This window comes from Entelurus aequoreus, linkage group LG13 (assembly GCF_033978785.1).
Source record: "Entelurus aequoreus isolate RoL-2023_Sb linkage group LG13, RoL_Eaeq_v1.1, whole genome shotgun sequence".
Lineage (NCBI taxonomy): Eukaryota > Metazoa > Chordata > Actinopteri > Syngnathiformes > Syngnathidae > Entelurus > Entelurus aequoreus.
This window is the reverse complement of record NC_084743.1, coordinates 41,420,380-41,443,145: the sequence shown is the minus strand read 5'-3', so window position 1 is coordinate 41,443,145 and position 22,766 is coordinate 41,420,380. Positions and strand designations below refer to the sequence as shown.

The 22,766-nt window shown below is 39.8% G+C and overlaps 1 protein-coding gene across 1 annotated transcript in view; it reads right to left on the bottom strand.

Moving 5' to 3' along the window:
• nlrx1 (NLR family member X1) overlaps nt 1-22,766 on the bottom strand; it is a 73,916-nt gene that overhangs the window by 30,174 nt on the left and 20,976 nt on the right. The window contains exons 5-8 of the mRNA XM_062067864.1: nt 18,628-19,018; nt 9,455-9,686; nt 5,991-7,158; nt 3,600-3,783 (exon numbers count right to left, since the gene is read on the bottom strand). Coding sequence (XP_061923848.1) covers nt 3,600-3,783; nt 5,991-7,158; nt 9,455-9,686; nt 18,628-19,018 — 1,975 coding nt within the window. The remainder of the gene's footprint in view (nt 1-3,599; nt 3,784-5,990; nt 7,159-9,454; nt 9,687-18,627; nt 19,019-22,766) is intronic.

Sequence of the window (22,766 nt, the reverse complement as noted above, 5' to 3'; positions counted from 1 at the left end):
CCCGACACCAAGGTCGCCTTTTCACAGAAGGAGCTGTTCGCTCTGCAGGATGGTGGATTGTAGGTGGCAAGAGAAAGGTGAGCACAATCATCTATCATTGCGTAACCTGCAAAAGACTTCGTGCCCCTATGAGTACACAAAAAATGTCGAACCTCCCTCCAGACCGTCTTACAACGGACCCCCCATTCACTAATGTGGGCTTAGATGTTTTTGGCCCATGGTTTGTGTCTTCACAGCGCACAAGAGGAAGTATCATCCAAAATAAAAGGTGGGCTGTCTTATTCACATGCTTGAGTATTAGAGCAGTTCACATTGAGGTGATAGAGTCTCTCGATACCTCTAGCTTTGTTAATGCATTCAGACGGTTTCTGGCAGTAAGAGGACCTGTAAAAAGCGTTCGTTCTGATAGAGGTACCAATTTTGTCAGCGCATGTAAAGAACTGAAGATCCCCTCAAATTTAGACAACACAGCTGTACAAACCTACCTTAAAGATCACGGATGTACATGGACTTTTAACCCTCCACACGCTTCCCACTTTGGCGGGTCATGGGAAAGAATGATTGGACTTGCCCGGAAAATATTGGACACAATGTTTTTCCAGCTCAAGACCACTAAACTCACTCACGAAGTTCTTGTCACCTTTATGGCAGAAGTGGCGGCTATTATAAACGCAAGACCCCTTGTCCCTGTTTCATCGGACCCAAGTGACCCTTTCACTTTGACTCCGGCCACTCTTATAACCCAAAAGGTAACCCCTCTTAAGGCTCCAGTTGGCAACTTTACAGCGTCAGACCTCTACAAACATCAGTGGCGCCAAGTCCAGCACCTGTCAAACACCTTCTGGGACAGGTGGAAGAAGGAGTTCCTTCCCACTCTCCAACCACGTCGCAAGTGGCATTCCAGCCAACTTAACGTGAGCGTAGGTACGGTCGTTATACTCAAAGACAGCCAAATTCCCCGAAATGAATGGCCTCTTGCACGTGTAACTCAGGTGTTCCCAAGTAAAGATGGCAAAGTCCGTTCAGTAGAGCTAAGGGTAGTCAGGTCAGATGATACAAAGGTATTGACCAGACCCATCTCAGAAATTGTACCTTTGATTATTTCATGAGAGGTATTTTTTTTTTTCCAGTTATTTTTGTGGCGTTTATCCACGCCAAGCGGGGAGTGTTCTGTTACAACTAAAAGTTGTAAACTCTTGTTGTTGAAATGTGTTGTGCTTAAATAAGCTTGTTATGTAATTAATATTATTACATGTGTATTTGTCGCCATCATGTGGTCATGGCAGTTAATACATCTTTGAGAAGTGTGTATTTTGAATCAAACTTTATTGACCGGAAGTTACATAAGCCAAGCAGAGAAATCTCCGGTTCCAGCACGTACTTTATGGTGGTTATTTTCGAAGAAAAACTGCATATATCCTTTGTTTAAGGTTGCATCGCTGGTATGTATCATAAGTTGAACTTTGAAAATTGTTTTTTGTCTAAAATATTTCGAGCTAAATTTATGATTTTTGATGTATGATCTTTGCCATACTCATTAGCAATAATTTGCGATGTCATCTAAGATGGCGTCGTAGTACAATTTCACTTTGTTTACCTTCTCATGTCTTGTAAGGTAGCATTACAGCATATATATGAATACATTTGCATAACATATGTATATATTGACTGTATTGTTTGTCTTTTTAGTTTCACCCTTTTGAATGTCATTAAACCTGCTGACAACGCTCATCGGTCTCCAGAGTCGTGACGTAAGAAAGGTGTTAAACAGCCCTTGCATCAGACATGCACCCCTAACGGCACACACTTGTAGTAGTTAAATACTGTAAACCAACACAAAATTAAAAATATTTAAATAATAAAAGTTTGTACAATTTTAAAATAAACACAATTTACAATGGGGATCGTTTCAAGGGGAACTGGACATGACTGTGGGGAAAACAGATCCTTGATTTGATGAAATAGGATGTGGGGTTACTGTGTGTCATGTGAGGCATTAGAATACTGGTGTTATAGTACTGCTTACAGTAAGACAATTGGACTCTACCACCACTACAATAAATGAACAAATCCAAATCTTATATTGTGTTAACCCCTTGGTCAGTTAGGCTGATTGGAAATCAACATTACATTTTTGGGGTAGGCCCTACAATTTATTTAAGGCATGGGTTTCAAACTCTGGTCCGCCGTGTAATTTCACTTGGCCCGTGAGGCGATATTAAATTAACACTAGAGCTGGCCCGCTGATTATATACAACGGCGGTGCCGCGGTACACCGCTAATTCTCATACTTGCCAAACCTCCCAGGAGACTCCCAAATTTCGGTGACCCCCCCGAGAATTGTAACGTCCTCTTTTCGTCCAGTCCAACAAGTGCTGGCCCAGTTTTATAATGTGTGCGACTGTGGCACGCACACTGAAGTGAATGCAACACATACTTGATCTTCAGCGATACAGGTTACACTGAGGGTGCCAGAATAAAAACCTTTAACATTGTTAGAAATATACGCCACACTGTGAATCCACACCAAACAAGAATGACAAACACATTTTGGGAGAACATCCGCACCGTAACACAACATAAACACAACAAAACAAATACCCAGAACCCTTTGCAGCAGTAACTCTTCCGGGACGCTACAAGGTGTGTGTGTGTGTGTGGGGGGGGCTTTGGCGGGGTTTGGAGGTAGCGGGGGTGTATATTGTAGCGTCCAGGTGTTGTGCCGGATAATGCACCCCCTGACGGGAGTGTTATATCAACTAAAGCCCACACTTAAAGTTTCCACATGCAAGATTGAATCTATTTGAAAAAGTTATTTAATAAGAAACCAAAAGTGCAAAAACAATAATTTGTTCGTGTTGGAGGAGTTGTGAATGAATGAAATATGAAATCCGTGCTGCAGTCTGCAGGTGTACCTAATGTTGTGGCCCAGCAGCGACTGCAGCACAGATTTCATATTTCATTCATTCACGTGTGTGTGGGTACAGGAACCACACATATCTTGTGACTGGGCGGGCACGTTGTTAGAAGGGATGAAAAGCGGATGTGACGTCAGCTCGTAGAGGACGTTAAAAGCAGTGCATTCAATTTTGATTTAAATTGTATTTGATATGCCATTGATATTTTTTAATTTTTATTATTATTATTTGAAACTCGATTTTGCATGTCACTATAAAGTTATATAAGCCTTGCTGGTTCAATATTTAATGCAAAACTTGTTTGGGTCCCTATCAAAAAGGTTAATTTGTTCAACCTTTGTTCAGTTTTAAATTTTGGCCCACTCTGTATTTGAGTTTGACACCCCTGATTTAAGGTGTGAGGTAAACCTGGAAAAAACCCATGCAGGAATATGCCAACACAACACAGAAAGGCCCGAAGTCAGATGTTAAGAGTGGTCCATGTTGGAATCGAAACGCAGACCTTCTTGCTATTAGGCAGAAGTGCTAACAATATCGCCATCTGAAGTTGCAGTTATAAATATATACATTTTCTATTAGAACATATGACAAATATATACAGTATATTAGATAGCTGTAGGGGTAAATATCGTCTGAACTTGAACTGAATGGTTGGTTGTAAAAGCACAAGCCATAGCTTACCTCGAAGGGGCACACGAGAGCACAGAACTCAACACAAAGCATTTGAGTGTGGTCATGCGTATATTGTTGAGGCAAATAGTTCTGATTGAAGCCAGGACCTCTGCAGTCAGTCTGGGATTTTGAAATTCATACAGAAGGACCAACAGATCCATCAACTCCTCTGGTGGCTGTGGTTTGTTGATTTCTAACATTCAGAAAAAATGCATTTTGTTAGTTTAAGGTTTTCAGATTAGATTAGCTTGTTCTCTTAAATTGTGTGGCTGGAGTGTTTAATGATCGACAATAATTATGTGGGAGGCATAAAAAGCTACAGCTGCACTCACAATTATTAAAAAACATTGTAAAATACATGCACTTTCAAAATGTACAAACTTTTAAAAGGAAAAAAACACTAACCGTTTGATATATTGAGCATTTTAATTATTTAGTTGTTAGTTTATTGCAAACTACTGCACATTTCTAAACTTCAGAAATTAAATAGAAGTTACAGTATAACAAGGATTGATTAATGTTGAGTACAATGGAATTTAATTCAGCATGACAAGTCACAATAGTAATCATTACATAGTAGACAAAATACTGTATTAAAGGCCTACTGAAATGAATTTTTTTTATTTAAACGGTGATAGCAGATCCATTCTATGTGTCATACTTGATCATTTCGCGATATTGCCATATTTTTGCTGAAAGGATTTAGTAGAGAACATCGACGATAAAGTTGCAACTTTTGGTCGCTGATAAAAAAAGCCTTGCCTGTACCGGAAGTAGCGTGACGTCAACGGTTGAAAGGCTGCTCACATTTCCCCGTTGTTTTCAATGCAGCTAGAGCGATTCGGACCGAGAAAGCGACGATTACCCCATTAATTTGAGCGAGGATGAAAGATTCGTGGATGAGGAATGTTAGAGTGAAGGACTAGAATGCAGTGCAAGACATATCTTTTTTCGCTCTGACCGTAACTTAGGTACAAGCTGGCTCATTGGATTCCACACTCTCTCCTTTTTCTATTGTGGATCACGGATTTGTATTTTAAACCACCTCGGATACTATATTTTCTTGAAAATGAGAGTCGAGAACGCGAAATGGACATTTACAGTGACTTTTATCTCCACGACAATACATCGGCGAAACACTTTAGCTACGGAGCTAACGTGATAGCATCATGCTTAACTGCATATAGAAACAAAAGAAATAAACCCCTCGACTGGAAGGATAGATAGAAAATCAACAATACTATTAAACCATGGACCTGTAACTACACGGTTAATGCTTTCCAGCCTGGCGAAGGTTAACAATGCTGTTGCTAACGACGGCATTGAATTCCAGCCTGGCGAAGGTTAACAATGCTGTTGCTAATGACGGCATTGAAGCTAACTTAGCAACCGGACCTCACAGAGCTATGCTAAAAACATTAGCTATCCACCGACGCCAGCCAGCCCTCATCTACTCATCAACACCCGTGTTCACCTGCGTTCCAGCGATTGACGGTGCGACGAAGGACTTCACCCGATCACAGATGCGGTCGGCGGCCCGGAGACGGAGGAAGTTAAGGTGAGTTTGGCGGCTAGCGCGTCTGCTATCCACCTCAAAGTCCTCCTGGTTGTGTTGCTGTAGTCCGCCGCTAATACACCGATCTCACCTACAACTTTCTTCTTTGCAGTCTTCATTGTTCATTAAACAAATTGCAAAAGATTCACCAACACAGATGTCCAGAATACTGTGGAATTTTGATATGAAAACAGAGTTTTTTGTATAGGATTCAATGTGTCCGCATACTTCCGTTTCAACGATTGACGTCACACGCATACGTCATCATACATAGACATTTTCAACCGGAAGTTTAGCGGAAAATTTAAAATTGCACTTTATAAGTTAACCCGGCCGTATTGGCATGTGTTGCAATGTTAAGATTTCATCATTGATATATAAACTATCAGACTGCGTGGTCGGTAGTAGTGGGTTCCAGTAGGCTTTTAAAAGCAGACATCCTACCATATTTATTGCATTTCATCCAATACTATTTTTTGTAGTTAGCGGTCAAACACAGTCTAAATTTTTTTTTATTTGTAGTACGGTACATGGAAGTTTCTTATTGCCCAATTAAAGCCAAATAGCATTGATAGTTCCAGCTTGTAGCCCTATCGCTACTGAATAATTGTAGCACATTGCTTTTGTCTTATGCACTTGTCTTTGTCCGTTTATTTATTTCACCAAAGAGGCCAGGTGTTTCCAAACAGGATATATGAACAACCCGGACTCCTGATAGTCAAAGGCTGTTCTGGAAATTAGCTGATCAATTTCTACAACTACTTTAGAACAAAAAAATACAAGACATAAAATGGACATTGTAGCTTGAAATTAAACTAACATAGTGAAAGTATAAAACATTTTACCTCTGACAAGGTAATTCCGAAGAGCTTGTGTGATCTGAGCCACAGTGGAACTCTTAATGTGACATCCAATTTGCTGAAGAAGGACCCGGTTACCATAATGTAACAGTCCACCCATAAAGATTGGGTAGAGCTCAAACGGCTGAGCCTCACTCTGCTGTTGTGATGGTGGGCCATGTACTCCCAGGAGACTTTGCTCCACTTGATCAAGAACATCTTCATTGTGGCTATCCTCTTTGCGGAACATCTCAGCGGCCATTGTCCTCGCAATGTTGCTCTTGTTTTTTGTTTTTATTTTCTCATAAAGTTTTGGAAAAAGCTTAAGTAGATTAAAGACTGCAAATATTCTGAGAGGGATGAACTTGGAAAATATATTCACAATGGCACTGACATCTTCAGTTGCCTGACCAATTGCCACAGACACCTGCTTGGTCAGCTTCTCCAGAGCAGATTTATTCTCCCCTAGAACCACATAGAGTGCTGCCAGGTATTCTTGCATGGCGGGAACAGCAAACACGTATCGCCTCTCATCTTGTTCACTAAGCTCTGCTGGTAAATGCTTGCAACTTTCAACACAGGGAGCCAGGAAGAAGTCAAGCACGTCAGTTCTGAACACTGCCAGCTGACGTAACTCTTCGTCCGTTTTGGTCTTTCCTCCTATCCATTGCTCCAGCTCCTTTTCTGAGAATGAAGTGCGTTTGTATGTTACGCCATCATAGGCAAGTTTGCCAACTGTCCGAACAACATACAACATCAAGGAATTTTGTTGATCCTGATTCGACCCAACTGTCCCTGTTGTTTTGCCCAGTACTTCTCCTCCAAAGTTGAGCCTAAGGAAACTGGAGTATATGCCAGTCAGAGTGCGAATGGGTGCCATAGCGTCCGTGAAATGCAAGAAGTGTAAAGTGGCACACGTGAGCCAGCAGTAGGAGGGCAGAAAACAGGCTGCAGCCAACTGGCTCTCCCTCTGAAGGTTGAGATAAAGCAGCTCTACAAGAGCCTGAGCTTCAAGTGTTTTTGCGGATTCCCCACTTTGCTGCAGCAGGCGGCTGGTGAAGTAGGCACGCTGGCGGTTTGGGTCATTGAAACCACAAATCTGTGCATAGCGATTAACATATTTTGGAGGAATGCGGTCCAAGGCAGACAGCCTGGTGGTCACCAGGATATTTGCCTGAGAAACATACAACAAACAGATGATTAAATCATGGTGATTCAACAAAACTTGATGAAATATACCTTCTGCTAGAATTAAATGAAATAAAACGAATGCTTAATTTCTTCGTAACACTATTACATATTGTACAGCACTTTATATACACCAAATTGACCCAAATATAGGATGCCGCTGTAAACAGATTTGTATTTGAAACAATATACATTTGTGGTCATGAGCTTACACAATGACAACATTTGTGAAAAAAAATCAACCTCAATCTCGGACGGAAAAGGGTGGAGTGCCATCTCTGGGTTGGGATGAGATCCTGCTCCAAATGGAGGAGTTCAAATACCTTAAGAGTCTTGTTCATGAGTGAAAGAAGAGTGGATTGTGAGATTGACAGGAGGATCGATGTGTCGTTGGTAGTGATGCAGACTCTACGTTGGCCTGAAATGGTGAAAAGGGAGCTGAGCTGGAAGGCAAAGCTGTAAATGTATCGATCGATCTACGTTCCTACCCTCACTTAAGGTCATGTGTTTTGGGTTTTTACCAAAAGGACAAGATCGCGGGTACAAGTGGCCGAAAGGAGTTTCCTCCGTAAGGTGGCGGGGCTCTCCCTTAGAGATAGGGTGAGAAGTTGGGTCACTGGAGACGAGCTCGAGTAAAGTCGCTGCTCCTCCACATCGAGAGAAACCTGATGAGGTGGTAGGACATCTGGTTAGGATGCCCCCCGGACGCTTCCCTGGGGAGGTGTTTATGGCATGTCGGCCGGTAGGAAGCCATGTGGAAGATCCAGGACAATGGGGAGACTATGTTTCCCAGCTGTCTTGGGAACGTCTCAAGATCCTAAGGGAGGAACTGGATGAAGTAGCTGGGGAGAGGGAAGTCTGAGCTTCCATGCTTAGGCAGGAAGCCGCCTATTTGATCTCTGACCCTTTTCTGCCGCTTATCTGACCAGAAGATGGATGGATGGATGGATAGAATCAAGCTGCCTTTTTTTTCTTGGTAAAAAACCTATAAGTACTGTACCAATTCTATTGAGATCTCCCCAGAGTGGTTAAACATATCAATGTCAGGAGACTAAGATCAATCCAAAACCGTCACTTCTTTCTGCTGCAAGCTTATCCCATGTGCAGCTTAGTGCAAATTTTCTTCCAGTATTTTATAATAACACTCTGTATTCATCTTGTCAATAATTTGTGCCTTTGCAGCTCACACATCCAAATGGTGTACCTTTCAACATTGACTCTTCTCCAAATGTTTATGGTTGTGGTCAATAAGTTCAAATTTGGTCCCATCACTCCAAATAACTTTGTTACAGATGTTTTGAGGCTTGTTTCTGTGCTGTTTGACATATTGTAAGTGGTTTGCTATGTGACATTGGCACAGTAATAGCTGTTTTCTGGTGATTCGACCATGCAGCCCGTTTTTCTTCAAAAGCCTACTTATTTTGCATCCTGAAACAGCCACACCGTTTTCTTTTATAGTCCTGTATGTAAGCTAGAGTTATTTGTAGGCTTTTCTTTGCTACCCAAACAATTGACTTGGTATATCTTTTTAAACACTTCTCCTGTTTTGTACAGTTCAAAAACCTTTTTTCGCAGATGTTTTGATGATCATTTAGCTTTTACCATGACTTGGAATGCAGCACTGGATGAAACATGCCTGGGTTTGTCAGGAGCTGACTGATGTTTTATACGCAACATTGATTACAAAAAAAAAAGATGAAATACGAGGATGGTTACCTTTAGTAACCAATTAAACTTATGTGTGTCAACTTATGTTATCAGACCAAAACCTTGAGGATATGTTAACTTTTGATCAGTCATTTGGGTAGTTTCTGTTCTGATTATGATTCAATTGTTTGAAAATTACTGATAATAAATGTATTTACCATACTACTAGCCATGAGTGAAAGAAATGTTTTCGTGACATCATTCATATTCTCTGAGAAAATGGCCAAGAAATAACAAATTCTGCTAAGGTATGTAAACTTATGGGCACAACTGTACATCTTACATCTCAAAATATAATTAAATAATCAGGTGCTAGAGTTGATGACCATTATCTTAAAATTGACATAACTCCTGTGTTTTTTGCTAAAAACTTCAAGTGGTATTCTCTCTCCAGATCACTTATCTGGCTGACAGAATGAAACGCTTGACTCCGTTTGGAAGTTGACCGAGTACCTGCTTGTTTGGATGCATAAATCTCTAGATCCCTAGATATAAGAATCTAATTTTGAGATTTGTTTCCAGGGAAAGAACATTGTCATATACGTGGGTCAGTATGGTATTTGACACGGTGTTACCTCGGGGAGCAGGTACTTGCGGAGAAGGTTGACCACAACTGCACTTGCAGACATAGCCTCATTTGGGTCACTGCATAGCTCTGTGGATCCAATCCGGAAGTCAAGTTTCATCTTTTCCATCCCATTAAATAGGAAGAGAACATCCTTGGCCTGATTTCCCTCCCCACTGAGCAGAGGGTGTTTTTTCAAATGGAGGTACTTCCTAGTCACCAGGTCTCTCAAAGATGCAACCCTGGGAAAGACAAAAACAACAAAATGAAAACCGTCAAGTACAGCGGTCGTCTATTAACCTGAAGGTGCTATCAAACTCTCCTTGGCCAGACACTAAACCCCATTGGCACTTGAAGCTTTTCATCCTGAAAATTAGTATTTGTAATAATAATATACCATACCATGGGTTAACACACATAACATGTACCGTACAGCTGACAAATCCAACATTTTAATCATTCAATTATAGGGTCAGAGAATCCATGAATGCAAAACTAATACATTGTAAACTAATAATAACTTCTTTTTTCATTTAATGTTCAGCATAAGTGATACATTTCATCATTCGATGTACTTACAATCGATATGTTATTTTTAAAGTAAAGTAATCATTTTTGTCACCTTTGGTTGACTTTGGTAATATAAAAAATTAAATGTCTGTAGCTAAATACAAAATAAAACATGTTGCATACACTGAACAAAAGTAAAACAACTTTTGTTTTTGCTTCCATTTTTCAGTCAAATATTTAATATTTTCTATGCACAAATAATTCGCAATTCTTTCAAAATTTTTTAAAAAATTGGCAGCTGGCCATGGAAGAACTTGTAAGAGTTTAAGATTCCAGGAATTGTTTACAGATCCTTGCAACATAGAGCCTTGCATTATTATGCTGTAACATGAGGTATGGTCATGGATGAATGGTACAACAATCAACCTCAGAATCTCATCACGTCATCTCTGTGCATTAAAGATGCAATCTCGTTAAAATAAATTTTTTGTTTATAACATTCGCAAAAACCATTGCCACCATAGGACACGATCCACAATGTTGACTACAGCAAACTGCTCACACACACAAGGCCATACATTCTGTCTACCGTCTGCGCTAATCAATGAAAACTGGGATTCATCAATGAAGAAAACACCTCTAAAAGTGCCAGGGGTCATTGAATGTGAGCATTTGTCCACTGAAGTTAGTTAGGAAGACAAACTACAGCCCGGTCTAGACCCTGATGAGAATAATGAGCATGCAGATGATGTTCCCTAAGACGGTTTCTGACAGTTTGTGCAGAAATTGTTTGGAAATCCAAACCGATTCTTAAAGCAGATGTCTCTACTACTACTCAACACTGGTTTACACAGGATTGTCAACAATATTTTGAGATAAACAGGCCTTTTGTTTCATCGAAAAAGTTTTCGATCTTTGAGTTCATTTTATGAAAATTAGGATTAAGTGTTGTGTTGAATATTTATGTTGACATTTATTTGTTGGGAGATCCAAAACCCAGTCAGTCTGCCTGCTCTTTGAGTTTTCTAAAAAACAATAGACAAGTTACAACTTGTGATGAAGTAAAAAAGCGAAATAGAGTCGATTCCAAAGAAGGCTGGAAGGACTTCAGTTTTTGGCTACCTGCCATGTTCCCCTGCATGAGCTACCTGGTATTAACCAGGTAGCTCACATGCTACCTGGTTAATACCAGGTAGCATGTGCGCATTAGGGTGGGGCATGATCGTTTTACTTTACCAGAAGGACACTGCCAATGTGTTGCACACTTGAGCCTCCAGCCTACACTTTAAGGTCCAACATACATTTCAAAATCAAGCTTTTCCTAAAAGCAAAATATTTAATTACATTTAAAATGTTACCAAATACGTGGCCAACAATGTTTTTATTTTACAATACATTAATTGAGGAGTACTTTAATTGCAGAAATGAGGCTAACTGACCTGGGTGCAGTGTGAGCTGGGCGGCAGCCGAAGGCAGGGCACTTGGTGGTCCGATCCTCGGCTACAGAAGCTAGCTCTTGGGACGTGGAACGTCACCACGCTGGGGGGAAGGAGCCTGAGCTAGTGCGCGAGGTCGAGAAGTTCATCGGGGGCGGTAGCTCTGGATTGGCAGACCGGGGTGGTGGTTCCTCTCTTTAAGAAGGGGAACCAGAGGGTGTGTTCTAACTATCGTGGGATCACACTCCTCAGCCTTCCCAGTAAGGTCTATTCAGGTGTACTGGAGAGGAGACTACGCCGGATAGTCGAACCTCGGATTCAGGAGTAACAGTGTGGTTTTCGTCCTGGTCGTGGAACTGTGGACCAGCCCATACTCTCGGCAGGGTCCTTGAGGGTGCATGGGAGTTTGCCCAACCAGTCTACATGTGCTTTGTGGACTTGGAGAAGGCATTCGACCGTGTCCCTCGGGAAGTCCTGTGGGGAGTGCTCAGAGAGTATGGGGTATGGGACTGTCTGATTGTGGCGGTCCGCTCCCTGTATGATCAGTGTCAGAGCTTGGTCCGCATTGCCGGCAGTAAGTCGGACACGTTTCCAGTAAGGGTTGCACTTTGCCAGGGCTGCCCTTTGTCACCGATTCTGTTCATAACTTTTATGGACAGAATTTCTAGGCGCAGTCAAGGCGCTGAGGGGATCCGGTTTGGTGGCTGCAGGATTAGGTCTCTGCTTTTTGCAGATGATGTGGTCCTGATGGCTTCATCTGGCCAGGATCTTCAGCTCTCACTGGATCGGTTCGCAGCTGAGTGTGAAGCGACTGGGATGAGAATCAGCACCTCCAAGTCCGAGTCCATGGTTCTCGCCCGGAAAAGGGTGGAGTGCCATCTCCGGGTTGCGGAGGAGACCCTGCCCCAAGTGGAGGAGTTCAAGTACCTCGGAGTCTTGTTCACGAGTGAGGGAAGAGTGGATCTTGAGATCGACAGGCGGATCGGTGCGGCGTCTTCAGTAATGCGGACGCTGTATCGATCCGTTGTGGTGAAAAAGGAGCTGAGCTGGAAGGCAAAGCTCTCAATTTACCAGTTGATCTACGTTCCCATCCTCACCTATGGCCATGAGCTTTGGGTTATGACCGAAAGGACAAGATCACGGGTACAAGCGGCCGAAATGAGTTTCCTCCGCCGGGTGGTGGGGCTTTCCCTTAGATATAGGGTGAGAAGCTCTGTCATCCAGGAGGAACTCAAAGTAAAGCCGCTGCTCCTCCACATCGAGAGGAGCCAGATGAGGTGGTTTGGGCATCTGGTCAGGATGTCACCCGAACGCCTCCCTAGGGAAGTGTTTAGGGCATGTCCAACCGGTAGGAGGCCACGGGTAAGACCCAGGACACGTTGGGAAGACTATGTCTCCCGGCTGGCCTGGGAACACCTCGGGATCCCCCGGGAAGAGCTGGAAGAAGTGGCTGGGGAGAGGGAAGTCTGGGCTTCCCTGCTTAGGCTGCTGCCCCCGCGACCCGACCTCAGATAAGCGGAAGAAGATGGATGGATGGATGGATGGCTAACTGACCTTTTGAATTTGCCTGTTATCACTACAGCTGATCACACTGAAACAAACCAGCAACAGGCCTCTACTATATGTTTTATTTATTCTCAGTTCTCATTGTAAGGCACTTTGAGGGACTAGAAAAGCGCTATATAAATATAAGACATTATTATTATTATTATTATTATACTCTAGGGAGACGTCACCTTGATCACAAATCTGTGTCTCCCTCTAAGAAAGTCAAGTTGATTGGATTTTGATTTGATCTTTTATGAAGCAGCGGTCCACAACAAGTCATTTAAGGATACCTTTCAAATCGAACAGGTCTATGTATTGTCCTGTTATTAAACAAACCAATAGCCTTATCTAATTTAACGTATTAAGCAAACAGCATGTTATCGCTGTCTCCAAATGGTCACATTTACTAAATCTCCTCTGCTCCCTGTATCGCTTGCGGAGGAGCAATCACAGTAATTACATGACACCTCTCTATACTTTGACTTTGGATTAATTTGCAGTCTTTCTAAAGTGTTCTATTTTCATACTTGCCAACCTTGAGACCTCCGATTTCAAGAGGTGGGGGTTGGGGGTTGGGGGTTGGGCGGGTGGCGTGGTTAAGAGAGGAGGAGTATATTTACAGCTAGGATTCACCAAGTCAAGTATTTCATATATATATATATATATATATATATATATATATATATATATATATATATATATATATATATATATATATATATATATATATATATACTGTATGTATATATATATATATAGTCAAGTATTTCATATATATATATATATATATATATATATATATATATATATATATATATATATATATATACTGTATGTATGTATGTATATATATAAGAAATACTTGACTTTCAGTGAATTCTAGCTATACATATATATTTATTTTATTATTATTTTATTTTATTTATTATTATATATATATATATATATATATATATATATATATATATATATATATATATACATACATACATACATACATACATATATATATATATATATATATATATATATATATATATATATATATATATATATATATATATATATATAAAATAAATACTTGAATTTCAGTGTTCATTTATTTACACATATACACACACATAACACTCATCTACCCATTGTTGTACTTGAAAGACTTGATCAAATACACAGTAATGAAAACACAGTTGTTCTACTAACTGTACTGTGCTTGCTGCTTACTAAAAAAAAACCCACAACACTTAACTTTCACTATTTGAGTAGCCTTTGTTCTGCCATTTGCGTACTGGCGAGTGATCTCTGAATCCAGGAACCAGAGCCAAGGCATAAGCGTACTAAGCGCTTGCTTAGGGCCCCGCGGCCACCAGGGGGCCCCCAAAAGCAATTAACAAAAAATTCTTATTTTTTATTTTTTGCATGTACAAGTCTGAGTCAGACTCGTACATGACAGTGATTAGTATTAATAACAAAGTCGGCCATCAGATTTCTTACAGTGATGTCATAAATGACTTTGCCTCCAGAAAAGCCAGGAAGCACAGGTTTTAAGGAGTGGGTGGAGTGGTGTGGGTGGTGAAGAACAGAGGAACAAAACTGTGATGTGATGGTCAAATGTGTGAATTAAGGACCTTAATTTAAGATAGTTTATTTTGATTTTTTCCCCCAAAAGTTTTTGCACATCGTTATGTACATTTACATAGTTTCAATATGTAGTAACTTTATACTTGTTTATAAACCGTTATGTTACCTTGTTTCTGGTAACTCTGTTCATTAATATTATTTAAGTATTTGCTTGATATTTAATTTAATTATGTTGTTTTTTGTACAATTGAATTTTTTCCTTTTTATATATATTTAAGTGATTTTATTGTTGCACTTTATTGTTTTTCTTGCACTACGAATTATTTTTGCACATTGCTGTTTCGGGTTTTTGTTACCAAAAATAATAAAGTGAATCAGAATCAGCTTTATTGTCCAGTTATATTTAACACACATGGAATTTAACTTCAGTAGACTGCGCTCTCTTTGTACAAAGTAAACATTAAATATGAACAATTAACTAAAATATAAACTAGTAATTAAAGACTAATATGTACAAGACTGATGAGACAAGATGACACTTTTACTGTAAATACAAAGCTTTATCACTTGGACTGTTCAACCCCAGGCCACTCTTGTAGCTGAATGTTTTCTACATTTTAAGATTAGGAGCTATATGTGGCACTCTGGACATCATTCGTTCATTCATTGGTATTATTTATGTTCTTAACTGGGCCACCCCCATATCTTTATAAATGACATGTCATTTGTAAAGACATGCCAGGCTGACAATAGGATAATGTAAACAACACTGCCAGAGCCGCAATGAGTTTATAGTAGGTGTGTGAATGATCAACAATCAATATTATTGGCAGAAATAGAGGGCCCCAAAATCAAATTTTGCTTAGGGCCCCATGGAGGCTTGGGCCGGCACTGCCAGGAACATATCCTTCACGGATTTGTTGTAGACATCCGCAAATGAGAAGGGGATGTTGCTTCCAGCTATCAGCATGTCTCGGCATAAATTACACCCTCTGTACTCCATTTAGCGAAGTGGCCCATAATACTGGGCAGGGACAGGTGCTGCGTGCCTCCGCTTTTCGCTTCAATGACCATTCATGAGTGAGTATATCCGTTCGGCCACCGTGTTCAAGGGAGAAGTCTGATCTACAAAATTTACAGGCAGCATACCCCTTCCCCTTCGAACTGTCCTGGATAAACTGAAATTCTTGTTTCCATTCGTTTTGGAACTTACAAGCGTATTTCTTCATCTTACTCGTCGTTGGCCTCGCCATGGCTGTTTCTTCCTCGTTCTTCTGCTTCGTCTCTTTGTTGTGTGCGCAGTTGTGCACTCTCTAAAAGCCGTAGATCAGGGGTCACCAACCTTTTTGAAACCAAGAGCTACTTCTTGGGTACTGATTAATGCGAAGGGGTACCAGTTTGATACACACTTAAATAAATTGCCAGAAATAGCCAATTTGCTCAATTTACCTTTAACTCTATGTTATTATTAATAATTAATGATATTTACACTTAATTGAACGGTTTAAAAAAGGAGAAAACACGAAACAAATATAATTACATTTTGAAACATAGTTTATCTTCAATTTCGACTCTTTAAAATTCAAAATTCTACCGAAAAAAAGAAGAGAAAAACTAGCTAATTCGAATCTTTTTGAAAAAATTAAAAAAAGGATTTATGGAACATCATTAGTAATTTTTCCTGATTAAGATTAATTTTAGAATTTTGATGACATGTTTTAAATAGGTTAAAATCCAATCTGCACTTTGTTAGAATATATAACAAATTGGACCAAGCTATATTTCTAACAAAGACAAATCATTATTTCTTCTAGATTTTCCAGAACAAAAATTTTAAAAGAAATTCAAAAGACTTTGAAATAAGATTTAAATTTGATTCAACAGATTTTCTAGATTTGCCAGAATAATTTTTTTGAATTTTAATAATAAGTTTGAAGAAATATTTCACAAATATTCTTCGTCGAAAAAACAGAAGCTAAAATGAAGAATTAAATTAACATTTATTTATTATTCTTTACAATAAATAAAATACATTTACTTGAACATTGATTTAAATTGTCAGGAAAGAAGAAGAAGGAATTTAAAATGTAAAAAGGTATATGTGTTTAAAAATCCTAAAATCATTTTTAAGGTTGTATTTTTTCTCTAAAATTGTCTTTCTGAAAGTTTTAAGAAACAAAGTAAATAAATTCATTAATTTTTTTAAACAAGTGAAGACCAAGTCTTTAAAATATTTTCTTGGATTTTCAAATTCTATTTGAGTTTTGTCTCTCTTAGAATTAAAAATGTCGGGCAAAGCGAGACCAGCTTGCTAGTAAATAAATACAATTTAAAAAATAGAGGCAGCTCACTGGTAAGTGCTGCTATTTGAGCTATTTTTAGAACAAGCCAGCGGGCTACTCATCTGGTCCTTACGGGCTACCTGGTGCCCGCGGGCACCGCGTTGGTGACCCCTGCCGTAGATGTTATAACGTGATTGGGCAGGCACGCTGTCTATATCGTGGGAAAGCGGACATGAGAACAGGCTGTCGACACGTCACTCAGGTCCGCATGGAACTGGAGGGAGCGTGGCCTCCAGCTGCGGCTGTAAATCGGGAGATTTTCGGCAGAATATTTGTCCCGGGAGGTTTTCGGGAGAGGCGCTGAATTTCGGGAGTCTCCTGGAAAATCCAGGAGGGTTGGCAAGTATGTCTATTTTCAAAGTGTACAAAGTGTAACTTTCGAGGAGCGATCGCAATACAGTCTACACACCGTGCATGTTTGTTCAATCCCGCCTATAACTCACAGACTGTGCACGTGAATGTGGGCAACCCAAATATAACTGTAGAGAAGAGGTTGCATTACAATTTATTTTCAAATGTTGTTTTAGTCAGAAAATATTTTCGGTATACTGGATGGAATTTTTACTTGACATGTTATAACTGTCATCTGCAGTCTTCCAGTCTTCTTCAGAAGGGTCACCTGACCACTCTGACGTTTTGCCTATCACAGGGGTCGGCAACCTTTACCACTCAAAGAGCCATTTTGGCAAGTTTCACAAATTAAAGAAAATAATGGGAGCCACAAAAAATTTTTTTAAATGTAAAATGAAAAACACAGCATACAAAGCTTAAATTGCTTTGTGCTATGTTAACCAGGGGTCTCAGACACACGCACCGGCACATACTTTTATATGGAAATTTGATGTTAGTGCGGCCCGCGAGTTTTGAATGAATGTCGCTTGATAGCTTCATACTTGCCAACCCTCTCATTATTTCCGGGAGACTCCCGAATATCAGGACGTGATGGCACTGCTTTTGGCGCCCTCTACAGCCTGCCCAAACAGTGTACCTGCTCGACCACCTGCAGAATGCAGCTTCAGCTTGCTCACGTAAGTGACAGCAAGGCGTACTAGGTCAGCAGCCACACAGCTTACACTGACGGTAGCCGTATAAAACAACTTTAACACTGTTACGTTACAAATAAGCGCCACACTTTGAACCCACACCAAAAAAGAATGACAAACACATTTCTGGAGAACATCTGCACTGTAACACAACATAAACACAACACAACAAATACCCAGAATCCCATGCAGCCCTAACTCTTCCGCTCAACCGACGCACGGAGAGGGGGGGGGGTTGATGTGTGGGGGGGTTTGGTGGTAGCGGGGGTGTATAATCTAGACCGGAAGAGTTAGGGCTGCATGGGATTCTGGGTATTGGTTGTTGTGTTCATGTTGTGTTACGGTGGGATGTTCTCCAGAAATGTGTTTTTCATTCTTTTTTGAGGGGGGGTGCTGGAGCTTATCTCAGCTGCACTTGGGCGGAAGGCAGGGTACACCCTGACCAAGACGCCACCTCATCGTAGGCAGACCTAGACAGTCTAAACTGCAGATGACAGTCGAAACATGTCAGGTAAAAAATCCATCCAGAATATCGAAAATATTGTCTGACTAAAAGACATTTTTTAAAGTATATAAATGAGATGACATAATGAGCCTTTTTGTGCATTATAATTAGCTATGCTGTGCAGGTGTGCGTGTGTTTGTGTCGATGTCACCTGTCCTCAATAACTTATTCCTGAAGAGAAAACCAACAAAAGCACTACAATACATTAAAAAATATCTTACTTTGTAAGCTCACCAAGATCCTCACAGGAGAATGGAATCAGCAGCTTAAAGTGCGTCAGTGTGGTCCCAGCGCACCAATCAAGCACAAGCTTTCGGACAATTGTGCTTTTTCCTGTACCCACAGCACCATACAACAGCACATTGATTCCTCTGTTCTCGCTCTGGCCTTCATTGAACTCAAAGAGCTGCTCCACAACCACAGAGTTGCCGGAGGAAGCCTGGATTTTGAGAGGGGAGCCGAGGAGTCCTGCTCTCTCCTCAGGATTCTTCTCCAGGATCAGTGGATCGACATGCATTGTCTCTGGGCTGAAGTAACCCCCAAACTGCTTTTCCTCCTGTGGTAGGTGGCTGAACCATAGAAGCAGCTTTCTCTTGTGAATCTCAATCTGATCTACAGTAAGACAATAAAATGCATTTATAATGTTATTATATTAAATATGGCATCTCTTTTACAGCAAAAGAAGCCATCTAAATGCTTTATTTGCTTCTGTAGTCAACAAACGTAACTGTAATGGGTATTGTCCCGGCCCAAGTGTACCTTAGCAGTAGTCATAAAACAAAAATGTAGAAGATAGAGGCTAAACTATCTCTGATTTAAGCATATAAAGTGTGACAAATCACAAGGCATTCGGAGGTAGCCAGTGATGCTCCATAACAAAATATTCTTAAGAGTAATGCACTTTTAGTTGCAAATTCTACATGCTTCTCATGAGAAAAAGCTCAGTAAAAGAGGGAATAATTGAGATCTCAGCAGTAATGTAAAGTTTTGCAGTGTGATCCAGCTCATTCCGTACTCCAACCTCTGTCAAAGAAAAGTGTTTTTGAACATTGCCCATAGCTCAAAGTTGCAATCATGGGCAGAGTGATGTACGAAGAGGTTCAAGAGATAAAGACATTAATCAAATAAAACCCTCTCAGTGTAATGCAAAGTAAAATACAATCAAAATGGTAAGCATTTTACTCTATATCTCAGAGTATAACAACTGAACATTTTTTACACAACTTCTAGAAAAAATATGGAAACACCAGTTTTGGAGGATGTTTTCAGTTGTTTCATTTTGTAAAGAAAAAGCAGATAACAGACATAAAATAAAACAATCAATTTGAACAGCAACTTTCTGCCTTTAAGGAACACTAAAATAAATTAAGAAAATAAATTGTGGTAATCAGTAACAGTTTCATATTTAGATCAAGCAAAAAAATATGAAATCACTCAATTCTGAGGAAAACATGAAAAACAGACAAAATATCTCTCCAAATCACCACTAGTACTTTATTGCACCACCTCTGGCTTTTCTGACAACTTCCAGTCTCTGAGGCATGGACTTAACAAATGACAAACAGTACTCTTCATCAATCTTGCTCCGACTTTCTGTTGTCAGATCAGCTTTGCTGGTTGGAGCTGTCACGCCAATTTTCTTCCCATTACAAAAACCTTCCTACCCCCCATTTACTTCCGGGGTCATTTCCTCTTACGTCATTTCCTTTTACTTACGTCATTTCCTTTACGTCATTGACAGCGATCGATAGAATCCAAATCTCCTGAAAATGGTGGTGTCACTGAATGATATTTGTCTTTATCTTTCCCAGGGGTCTTATGTCAAACACCAGCAGGCTTCGCAACATTTCAAGCGGAGTGTTAGGGCTGCTGCTGGGAACTTCTGTCTGGGAACTTCTGTCTTCGTGGTAACGTGCAAAAAATATTAATTAATATATAATACTGTTAAATGTCTGTACTACTTTAAATCAACATTATTGTTGAAACCATTTCACTAATATTAATTAATATATAATAATGTTAAATGTCTATACTTTAAATCAACATTATTGTTGAAACCATTTCACTAATATTAATTAATATATAATACTGTTAAATGTCTGTACTACTTTAAATCAACATTAACCACTTGTGATTATAATTGACGCTTTGTCCTTTATCTGTGTTCCCCATTCTTTAGGTGCAGCTCACGCAATGTTTGGAACAAAACATTTGTAAACAATAAAAAATCATTTTACATTGCAGTTTTTTGCCTCATTTTAAAGTCTTGAAGAATACCCAAGGTTTTTCTTTATTTTGATGTTCTTATTCTAAATATTGTCATTTGTCTGACCACGGGTCATCTGACTTCACTGAGGTACATATGTGCACATAAATGTCATTTTAATTTAGTTCACTTACACAGAGAACTAAAAAAAACTGAATTTAACGAATCAATTTTGTTTTAATAATGTTTGATAATGTTGATTGATAATGAATTAACTTATTGTACACTGTTATTCATTTCCGCATATGTCCACGAGTCAAATGTGCAGTCAGGAATATCCTCAAGTTAATTTGTCAGATTAATACTTGTCCGATTAATACAGACGTTTTGTTAACGCTATATTATAAAAAAATAAAAAAAACAGCGACGGGCAGTAAGAGGAAATGATGTAAGTAAGAGGAAATGACGTAAGCGGAAATGACCCCGGAAGTAAATGGGGGTAGGAAGGTTTTTGTAATGGGAAGAAAATTGGTGTGACAGAGTCTTGTCATGGACCATTTTATTCAATTTCCACCACAGATTTTCAATTGGATTGAGATAGGCCAGGAGATAGGCTCCAGCGCCCCCCGCAACACCAAAGGGAATAAGCGGTAGAAAATGGATGGATGGATGGATATTGACTTTATGTATCTTTCTTCAAGTAACGTTTTTATAGTTTTTGCTCTATGGCGATGCATCATCATTTTGAAAATGATGTGATCTTATTGATGATGTAATGGCAGCTATCTCCCCAGAGCTATTACCTGATGTAACGCTAGCATGGGCTAGGCGGGTTAAGAATGTAAACCGTGTAACAGAAGATGGTTCGTCTAGGAGCCTGTGGTATGAAAGATGACGACAACTAGTTATTTTTGTTTCGACTGCATTAAATGTATTGAACAAGAATATAAATGCCACAGATGACACAATAGGAAAAAAATAAAAGAAATGCCCAAAACAAAAATACAAGATGCAGTCCTGCTGCTTTCTCGGAACCAGTTCACAGTTCAGTTCAAAAGGTATGCAAACGCTTTCGCGTCAGTCCAAAAGTTCAGTTCAAAAACCAAAGTAATCCAAAAGGTTCGCCGCGGAGAAGAAAAAAAATGCTTGTCCTACCGCGTAGTTGTTTAGCTTGCCATTTGTTGAGTTGAGTTTGAAGGTGGATGGGGAGCTCAGGTTGTTTGGGTCAACGGGTATTCCTTCCCGGTAAAAAAACCTGACCTGAGTAATCGAGGGCAAAAACAACATACCATGAACGGCCCGATAGTTAATCGAACATGGCAGCTCTAATTATGAAGTTTGCAAAGTGTGAGAATGAGAAGATTTTGCGAGTTGCTTCTCAAGCGCGTCTCACAGCACCGCAGCCACAGCAGGTACGGGAGGGGGTGGTGAAGTGAGCAGCACTTCCTTAAAAGGAAGTGAGCTGCAGGAAGTAACCCTCCACAATAAAAGTCTTTGCACTGTATGCATGTTTTCAATGGATATTTTAAATATGGGTTACACTGACATGCAGCCTCATATCATCAATGACTATGGAAATTTGCATGTTTCTTCAGGCAGTCATCTTCATAAATCTCATTGGAACAGCACCAAATAAAAGTTCCAGCATCATGACTTTGTCCAATGCAGAGTCGCGATTCATAACTGAATATGAGGGTTTTTTTTCTGTTTAGGTGTTAATGGCTGCTTTCATTTAGCTTTTCTGTATTTGAATCCCATTTGAGATGCTTTTTTACAGTTCGGTCTCAGACGGTGACTCCAGTTTCCGCCCATTTGTCCTTGATTTGTTTTGCTATGCATTTTCTGTTTTCAAAACATATGGCTTTACGTTTTCTGTCATGACGTTTTGATGTTTTCCTTGGTCTACTAGTATGCTTGCCTTTTACAACCTTTCCATGTTGTTTGTATTTGGTCCATATTTTAGACACATTTGACTGTAAACAATCCACATATTTTGCAACATTTTGTGATGATTTACCTCCTTGGAAAAATTAACAATACTGTCCTTTGTTTCAATGGAAATCTCCCGTGTTGGAGCCATGATTCATGACAATCCACCTCATGCAACACTCCTTTTTAACCGTACACTAATGAACATATTTAATCTGATGCAGG